We start from the raw sequence: 9,771 nt of genomic DNA, 5'->3' as shown, positions 1-9,771 counted from the left end.
TCTGCTTGTTGTGCTTTCACCTTTAAAAGGGCCGGCCGGACCCCAGTACAGGGGGCAATGTGGTTGCACTTGTGTTGCTGTAGTAACTGCTATGCAGCACTTGCATCAATCGCATGCCATACTTCCACCTAACCGGAACCATGTCAGCTAAAAGCTCAAACAAACCAGTTTTAGAAAAACTGAGTACAATTTAAACCACAGACACTTGAATAGGGCAAATGTGGAAACAACCTGGCCTCTGACTGCTTGCTTATGTTGAAAATAATTCCATAAAACAAAACACTGTCACAAAGCTAGCACTGTTTGAAAACTAATAGTAAAAACATTATTCCTCTTCTGCTGAACTTACTGAATTAGCCACATTTACACGTAACCAGCCAGTAGCAAAGAAATCTACATAACCATCAGTCTTTCCTGTACGTTCATGTCTGCCCTGAGATCGGTGGGTCGTGAGTTCAAACCCCGGCCGAGTCATACCAAGGACTATAAAATGGGACCCATTATCTCCCTGCTTGACACTTAGCATCAAGGGTTGGAATTGGGGGTTAAATCACCAAAAAATGATTCTCGGGCGCGGCCACCGCTGCTGCTCACTGCTCCCCTCACCTCCCAGGGGGTGATCAAGGGTGATGGGTCAAATGCAGAGAATAATTTTGCCACCCCTAGTGTGTGTGTGTGACAATCATTGGTACCGTACTTTAACTTAACTTAACCAAACATACACATTATTTCTTTTTCTCTCTAGCCCAGGGTTGAAAGTTTTTTTTTTTTATTAGTTTTTTTAAAATGTTGATTTATTAATATCTTGTTTTGAAAAGTTTGTTACCATCAATAAGTGAAACATCAGCTTCAAATCATGCATTAACCTTGCACAAGCTACTTTATGTATTTCAATGTCAACACTTTTTGCTTTTCAAATAAACACAGAATTCCCTTGTAAGAAGCTCATTACCGGTACTTGTTTTTAGTAAGCTATAATGAGCAATTTGACGTTTTCTTCACTCCAATGTGCAGATTGTTTTACCGTGACAGAAGATCAAAATCAAAATTAAAGACTAAACACCAAATAGGTAAATAATTTAAGTATCAAGATTATTTGTATTCGTGGTTGATTTCTAATGTGGTCATTAGGCATCTGTAATCACACTCTAAACTTAGACCAAATAAGTAAGACATTCATACAAAGTCAGAGGTAATAAAAAACAAAAGTCATTAAAAACACGAAAGCATATATCGCAAAAGACGCTGAAATTGTTCAGTTATTTTTGTCTTTAAATATTGTATTACAACTTTTAGTGTATGTGCTTTCATCTTTTAAAGAACTTAAATCCTTGAATTTGTTAAGTCATTTAAATGGAAAATGAATCTGGAATATACAAACCCTGTTTCCATATGAGTTGGGAAATTGTGCTAGATGTAAATATAAACGGAATACAATGATTTGCAAATCCTTTTCAACCTATATTCAATTGAATGCACTACAAAGACAAGATATTTGATGTTCAAACTCATAAACCTTATTTATTTTTTGCAAATAATAATTAACTTAGAATTTCATGGCTGCCACACGTGCCAAAGTAGTTGGGAAAGGGCATGTTCACCACTGTGTTACATTACCTTTCCTTTTAACAACACTCAGTAAACGTTTGGGAACTGAGGAGACACATTTTTTAAGCTTCTCAGGTGGAATTCTTTCCCATTCTTGCTTGATGTACAGCTTAAGTTGTTCAACAGTCCGGGGGTCTCCATTGTGGTATTTTAGGCTTCATAATGCGCCACACATTTTCAATGGGAGACAGGTCTGGACTACAGGCAGGCCAGTCTAGTACCCCCACTCTTTTACTATGAAGCCACGTTGATGGAACACGTGGCTTGGCATTGTCTTGCTGAAATAACAGGGGCGTCCATGGTAACGTTGCTTGGATGGCAACATATGTTGCTCCAAAACCTGTATGTACCTTTCAGCATTAATGGCGCCTTCACAGATGTGTCAGTTACCCATGTCTTGGGCACTAATACACCCCCATACCATCACAGATGCTGGCTTTTCAACTTTGCGCCTATAACAATCCGGATGGTTCTTTTCCTCTTTGTTCCGGAGGACACGACGTCCACAGTTTCCAAAAACAATTTGAAATGTGGACTCGTCAGACCACAGAACACTTTTCCACTTTGTATCAGTCCATCTTAGATGAGCTCAGGCACAGCGAAGCCGACGGCGTTTCTGGGTGTTGTTGATTAACGGTTTTTGCCTTGCATAGGAGAGTTTTAACTTGCACTTACAGATGTAGCGACCAACTGTAGTTACTGACAGTGGGTTTCTGAAGTGTTCCTGAGCCCATGTGGTGATATCCTTTACACACTGATGTCGCTTGTTGAAGCAGTACAGCCTGAGGGATCGAAGGTCACGGGCTTAGCTGCTTACGTGCAGTGATTTCTCCAGATTCTCTGAACCCTTTGATGATATTACGAACCGTAGATGGTGAAATCCCTAAATTCCTTGCAATAGCTGGTTGAGAAATCCTTGTTTGTGAATGACTGAGCATTTCATGAAATCTACTTTTATACCCAATCATGGCACCCACCTGTTCCCAATTTGCCTGTTCACCTGTGGGATGTTCCAAATAAGTGTTTGATGAGCATTCCTCAACTTTATCAGTATTTATTGCCACCTTTCCCAACTGCTTTGTCACGTGTTGCTGGCATCAAATTCTAAAGTTAATGATTATTTGCAAAAAAAAAATGTTTATCAGTTTGAACATCAAATATGTTGTCTTTGTAGCATATTCAACTGAATATGGGTTGAAAATGATTTGCAAATCATTGTATTCCGTTTATATTTACATCTAACACAATTTCCCAACTCATATGGAAACGGGGTTTGTACATCGAATGTGCTTGAATCGCAAGTCGGAATCTGTCTTTATGCACCCTAAACCTACAGTATGTGATTCAAGGTCTCCAAACCTATTCTAAATAAATAAAATGTTTACGCTAATTATTTCAATAAACATTTCTCACAGTAATTTAGTTAATCTACTTACTTTTTATTATGTCTAAGAAAACTGTTATTTCACAGGATGTGGCAAAAGTCTGGAGACAGGCAAAAATGTGTGTTTCATACAACTGTAAAAAAACCAAGTCAATTAATACCTCTGTATTATGTAATATGAAGAAATATTGTAAAGATTTTTTAAATCGATAGTAATGTTTATATTTGATTATTTAAAACTTTTTGTCTTTAACATTTCTGTATATATTGTTGTTAATTATTTAAATTAAACCAATTTGATATTGTGTCGGTAATATGTCCAGACTTTCGGCACAGTGATTATAGTCTAAATAAAATTGGAAATTTAACTGTTATATACAACGTACATATATTTTAGTTGATTAAAGAATCACGTCAGGAAATATTTATTTAAATGGTAAATTGAAAACATTTACTCATTAGTAATGTATCATATATTTTTATTCTTTATTTAATGGTTAAAAAAAATGTTTTTTATTGTATCTGGGTAATCAGAAATTTGTGGAATAAATTGTGAATGAAACTTTAAACAACAATTCAACATATATGCATTACTTACTGTAATAGTTTCAAATAAGGACACACAGTATTAACACAGTACTGTTTTGGGTTAATCTGGATGTATTATTAAATCTATAAATTTATCTGGGGGACGCCGTGCCAGCAATTTGCAGGTTCGATCCCAGCTTCCACCATTCTATTCAGGTATGCTGTGTCCTTGAGCAAGACACTTCACCCTTGCCCCTGACGGTTGTGGACAGCGCCTTGCATGGCAGTTCCCGCTATCAGTGTGTGAATGTGGAAATAGTGTCTAAGACTGCTGTGAGTACCTTAAAGGTAAAAAAGTGCAATACAAGTATAATCTTTAAAAAAAATTATATTTCAAATGTTGAAACAAATTTTTTTGAATATCAAATACATTATACATAAAATATTACATTATCATGCAAGTGGATTAAAATATATTTGCCAATTAAAAATAGATAAATGAGAAAAATGCATGTACCTCTATACCTATATAGTTTTTGGATAACCGGCAATAATTTGTTGAATTGTTGATAAAAGCAATAAGTCTTTATCGTTGATATTATTTTTAATGACTAAAATAAGTAAGTTCTATTTATAGATTAAATATGAGTTTTGACTATGAAGGTAAAACATGAGAAAACATTGGACCATAGAGTAATCGTATAGTATTTGAATAATCAGAAATAATTGAATAAATGTGTCTTGAACTTTTTTGTCAACAAGCGATTTTTAGAGTGTCCAAAAAATACCTTTTTGAAATCTGATTACACTTAAATTAAGGATCACTAACTTTAGATGAAAAAAAATGTAATACAACGAACGACAAACATGTAATTGACGTCGTTGTGTTTTTTTCCAGCTTTTACTATTGCATTGGTTTTGGCGTTTTTATCGTTGAACAGACACAGTTGAAGAACAGTAAAATGGCGCCCCGTGTTCTTTATTTGTTGTATGCGGTCCTCGGTGGAAAAAGATTTATGACTTGTGTCAATGTTTTGTACCACTATGTATTACGTGAACAGACTCAAGACTACAACTCCCATGATGCCTTGCAGGCCGTGAGTACGTAGGTGTTTCCGGTGTCGTATAAGATTTTACTTCCTTCTGCACAGCTCGATGCGAACAAACCAAGAAAGAAGACGTCGCAAACTATCAAATGTGGCAGCAAACAGTCGGTTGTGTGTCCACGTTTCATTCGGCGAACCTCTAAAAGTCCCCAGAATGTGCTGAGCTCAAATTGAAGAGCGAAGATTCGTCGGAAACGTTGACCGCGACGTTTAGGCCTCGCTAAGAAAGTTTGGTCGAGGGCCCGTAAACAACATGTCCTCCGCGTCGCAGCCCTCTTCAAGGCGGCAGTGGTGCTACCTCTGCGACCTGCCCAAGATGCCTTGGGCCATGTTGTGGGAGTTCAGCGAAGCGGTGTGCCGGGGATGCGTCAACTACGACGGCGCGGACAGAATCGAGCTCCTCATTGAAACCGCCAGGCAGCTCAAGAGCACCCACGGAGTTTTAGACGGAAGGTCTCCTGGCCCGCAGCAGGGCAAAGCCAGCTCGACTGGCTCCGTGGAGGCAGGGCGGCCGCATGGGGAACGTCTAGACCGGGGGAGGGGTGAGTATGGAGTGTCGTCTCGCCTTCCTAATGGTCTGCACAGAGCGGAAGATGGAGCCTTGTCAGAAAGCAGCCGGCAGAGCCCGAACACTCGCAGGGCGATGGCCGGGGCGATTCCCAGCCTCCACCGGGCCACATCACACGCTTTTGGGCTTGCTCAGGGTTTAGTAGCGTCTCAACATGGGCTCCTAGCGCCGATATCCGTCTCCAGACCCGGGTCCACTCCTATTGCGGTCTCGGCTAACCCAATAATGAGCGATGCTGGTCGGAGACAGGCTGTATCCTTAGGTGTGGGGGCCAGCACATCCGCCTTGGTGGGCATCGACCCGGCGGCGTGGAGGAACAGTGAAGTGATGGCAGAACTCAACGAGGTGGCCCGGAGCAGAGTGGAAGGTTGGCCCAACCGACCCAAAGCTGTCCGGGATGTTCTCCTGGCTCTCAGCGGCTGTGTTCCGTTTACTGTCCGCTTCAGGAAAGACCACAGTCTGATGGGACGAGTTCTGGCGTTTGACGTGGGCTCCATCCCGGAGTTCGAGCTGAAGGTGTTTGTGGAGTATCCTGCCGGGTCTGGGTTGATCTTTTCGGGAGTCGCAGACCTGGTCAGGCAGATGTTCCGTGACGCCGCAAAAGACGCGGGGAAGGCGGTGAACTCTGGGCTGCGCTATGTGGAGTACGAGAAGCGTCCCGGGACCGGAGACTGGCGGGGGCTGTCTGAGCTGTTAAATGATGGCGTGCGCACGTTCAAAGAACCGCCGATCCCTGAGGTTCTCCCCCAGCCGGATGCGGGGATGCCCATGACGGCAGCTGCACGGTCTGGTCCAGCCAAGGGCACAACGCGGCGTCGCAAAGCCTCCCCTGGCTCCGAGAACGGTGAGAGCGAAGCAAGACCCGATCACCCTTCTAGAGAGGTGTGGTCCAGAGGAGCTTACCCGGGAATCGAGCCACTTCCTGTGCCTACCGACGGCCCACCTCGTTTACAAAGCCAGCCCTCGCCCATGTCGGCGCTCATGGGGGTGGCGGACAGCCTGAGCTCCGGCCAGGTGGCCAGAGACAGCCCCGGCATGTCCACGGGTCACTCGTCCATCACCGGGCGCACCGCCGCCAGCAGCCCCTCCACCTCCGTCTCTCAGGCCGCCGTGGGCCTGAGCAGCAGCAGCAGCAGCGCCAGTGGGGGCGAGGCGACCGGCGGGAGTCAGGGCGCCCTGCTCTGCTGCACGCTGTGCCGAGAGCGCCTGGAGGACACCCACTTTGTCCAATGTCCTTCTGTCCCACACCACAAGTTCTGCTTTCCCTGCACCAGAGGTTTCATCCGCAGTCAAGGCCAAGGAGGAGAGGTGTACTGCCCCAGCGGAGAGCGCTGTCCCCTGGCCGGCTCCACCGTGCCCTGGGCCTTCATGCAGGGCGAGATCTCCACCATTCTGGCCGGGGACGGAGACGTGACGGTCAAGAAGGAGAATGACCCTTGACCTCCTCAATGTCTTCATCCTTGCTGCAATGGTATGAAGAAACTTCTCCGGTTGTGACCTTTAATAATGTGCTCAATGTACAGTCAGGATATACAGATAATATCATGTATGATAATATCAGAATAATTACAAAATACCTTATATAAATGAATGAACAAATCACTTAACTCTAAAAAGCTAAATTAAATACTTGAACAATTAAAATCTAAAAGGTGTACCGGTATTCAAATACATTGAATTAAAACAAAAAATATGCATTTTATTAAAAGAAAATTTCAGAATACCTATATCCTACATTTCCAATATTTGTTTTTATAATTGTACGATAAATGCAATTTGTAAATATTTCTACTGCATCCATTTGAGCTTACATCCAACTCTTCTTGCCTGGCCTGTTTTCACTTGAATATGTCATCAGAAATCTATAATCAAATGTTAATAATGTGCACAGTGTCCCTAAAGTCAGGACACATCTTTATGCACATATTATATAAACAATTACACATACCTACTAAATGGGTTATACTTGTTTAGCGCTTATCTACCTTCAAGGTACTTAAAGTGATATGACACTAAGTTTAAGTTCCACATTACCGTAAGTTTTAGGGATGCTGGAAAAAAAAGTGTTCCTATCTGAATCACAATTCGTATTTATTCAGATTCTGAAGTAATTCTAGATTTTCAAAAACTGATTAATAAGGCATTTTTTTCCTTTTTAAGAATCTATTTTTATCTAGATGTTTTTTTTAGGCCATCTCCAGCTTACTAGCTGTGTTTGTTTATATGTCATACATCAGCAGCCAAGAGGAGATTGTGGAGCTTGTTTTATTATTGTTATACCAAATATATTGCAATAATCGGTTTTGATCCAGAATCCATTCTGAATCAAATTGTGAATTGTTGTAAGATTCCCATCCCTTTCAAGTATGTGTATCTAAAGGGACTATTTTGTAACTTGCTGAGTTACATTTATTTATGTATTTTTTTTAAATATTCCAGTAACACAGCAATGTTATGTTCATCGGGCCGATGAATTTGTTTGGCGTTCATGCTGGTCACTCATGTTGTCTCCTACACACGTACAAGACTCGTGCACGCAGAGAGCGCCTGCTCACAAACAAAAGCAGTCCAAGAAAAGCAACTAACAATTTGCAGCCATGATGTTACGACAAAATATACACTCAATTATAGCTAGCCAAGTCACTATTATTAGCTAAGACACAAAGCTAATACGCGTGTTACCAATGGGCATAGTTACGTCATTATGTACTAGAATTGTAACGATAAACAGTATTATTGATAACCGCAGTAAAACTGTTGACAGTATTTGTTATCGAAAAAAAATGTGATCGATAACTACACTTTGATAAACTCACGGACTGACTGGTGCCAGCTTAAATGATAACATGAAAACAAGGGGACATCTTTCCCCATTAAACGATATACCCCAATCTAAACTTACATAAACACATTGTTGTCTGAGCAACTAAGATATTGAGTCGTATACATTAAACCTACAAGCTGTGCTCTCTTAAAACACAGTTGTCTTTCTATACTCTGAAGAAAAGATATGCAGATGTTTTTGCGGTGCATCCAAGGACCGCCGAACAGAGTAGGACGCCCGCCAGAAATAATTAATAATAGATTTTCTTACGCACTTTTCATTTCAGTAAATCTTCAAGTGCTACCGTACAAACCAGTATTTACAACAATAAAAGCTTAGCCATTAAAACAGATACAATCCTAAGACTAAAACACTATCAGTGAAGCATAAGAAACAAACATGCAAAATAGTGGCTTTTCTAAAAGTTTATTTATTTTAGTTGAGGTATTTTAGTTTCTATTAGTTATTTAAAAACAAAATAACTCAAAAGATTTCAGTGTGTGTGTATGAGTACTTTTTGAACACATTCAACAATACAGCAATGATAACCGTGATCATTTTGGTCTTGATACCAGTGAGGTGAAATGTTCTTATCAGTATACCCCTAATACACATATCAAACACTTCAAATATCGATCCTTTTTTTTTACAGTTGTATCATATAAACATTTGCGTGTCCAGACATAGGGGCACCTTGTCAGTATTTTCTATTTATTAAATTGTAATGATCAAAGTATTGGGGTTTTTTACGAATATAATAATTAAATATGTTTTGTGTGTAATGTATGTAAATTATGTATCTAGACTAGAGACACCTCTGCAGTTTAAAAATACATTGGTTGGGGAAATAATCCATATTTAGATGCATCGCAATTCGGACATGGATTATTATAAATTCGAATAGTAAACGTCGATAATCGATTTGTTTATTGTAAATAAAGAAATGCAGACGTACTAAAATGTGGCTGACTGCAGTGAGACCGCCTCTCTGAGAGATCCCACCAGCTCCTTTATTTTAGGCCACTTATGTTCCAGTTTTACACACATTTCCATTAATTTACTATATGTGGGAATTAATTGAACTGTTTATTACAAATGCACTGTTTTTTAAAGTTGCAAGTGAAACAAAAAGAAATGTAAAACGGCATCAACATTTATAAATTAAAGATGCATCAAAAATAAATAATTATCAAACCTGAATCGTAATTGAATTGTGTGGTGGCCAAAGATTGCCACCTCTAATAGGCAGCCAAAGTTGTATTTTGTAATAAACTTGTTTTCTAATACTTAAAAGTTGTTTCTCCTACAGTGGACGACGACATTGACGATTCCAAAGCACTTCCCTACGTGTCCACCAGACGTCCTCTCTCTGTTTCTGCGGTTCATCTCCTCTCCGAGGACCAGACTGCTGGCCAAAGGACTCAGACCCTGCTTTTCTTCAGGCCTCGTTTTCAAAGCAGACGATTGAAAGCACACATTTTTTGTTGACAATCTATTTGGTCTTTCGTGTTGTCGTGACGACAACTAAGACAGATGGATCAGTCGACAACCTTTAAGATGCTTCTCAGACTAAACTTTGAATATTGACAATGTGGCAGAAACCAGTTTCCTTCTTTAAGCCAAGGATTGAATTCCTGTGACCTCACACTACGTCTCCTAAATTTTATTCAGTCTTGTCAAAAATGTGAATTTCCTTTCATTACGACTGTGTGATTTCTATTTTTGATACAATTCCAGTTTGTTCATATTATTG

The 9,771-nt window shown here is 40.3% G+C and overlaps 1 protein-coding gene across 1 annotated transcript; it reads left to right on the top strand.

The window, feature by feature from the left end:
* The first annotated feature begins 4,540 nt into the window (after positions 1–4,540).
* On the top strand, positions 4,541–9,663 carry LOC133608079 (interferon regulatory factor 2-binding protein 1-like). Its single transcript, XM_061963260.2, has 2 exons — positions 4,541–6,665; positions 9,328–9,663. Exon 1 carries the CDS (start codon positions 4,880–4,882, stop codon positions 6,632–6,634), a length of 1,755 nt encoding a protein of 584 aa, XP_061819244.1. The 5' UTR covers positions 4,541–4,879; the 3' UTR covers positions 6,635–6,665; positions 9,328–9,663.
* The last annotated feature ends 108 nt before the right edge of the window (positions 9,664–9,771 follow it).

This window comes from Nerophis lumbriciformis, linkage group LG09, assembly GCF_033978685.3.
Source record: "Nerophis lumbriciformis linkage group LG09, RoL_Nlum_v2.1, whole genome shotgun sequence".
Lineage (NCBI taxonomy): Eukaryota > Metazoa > Chordata > Actinopteri > Syngnathiformes > Syngnathidae > Nerophis > Nerophis lumbriciformis.
This window is presented reverse-complemented; position numbering and strand designations above follow the sequence as displayed.

Bases quoted from the DNA above. Each gene is read 5' to 3' on its own strand.
- LOC133608079 (XM_061963260.2), top strand. From the start codon at position 4,880: ATGTCCTCCGCGTCGCAGCCCTCTTCAAGGCGGCAGTGGTGCTACCTC.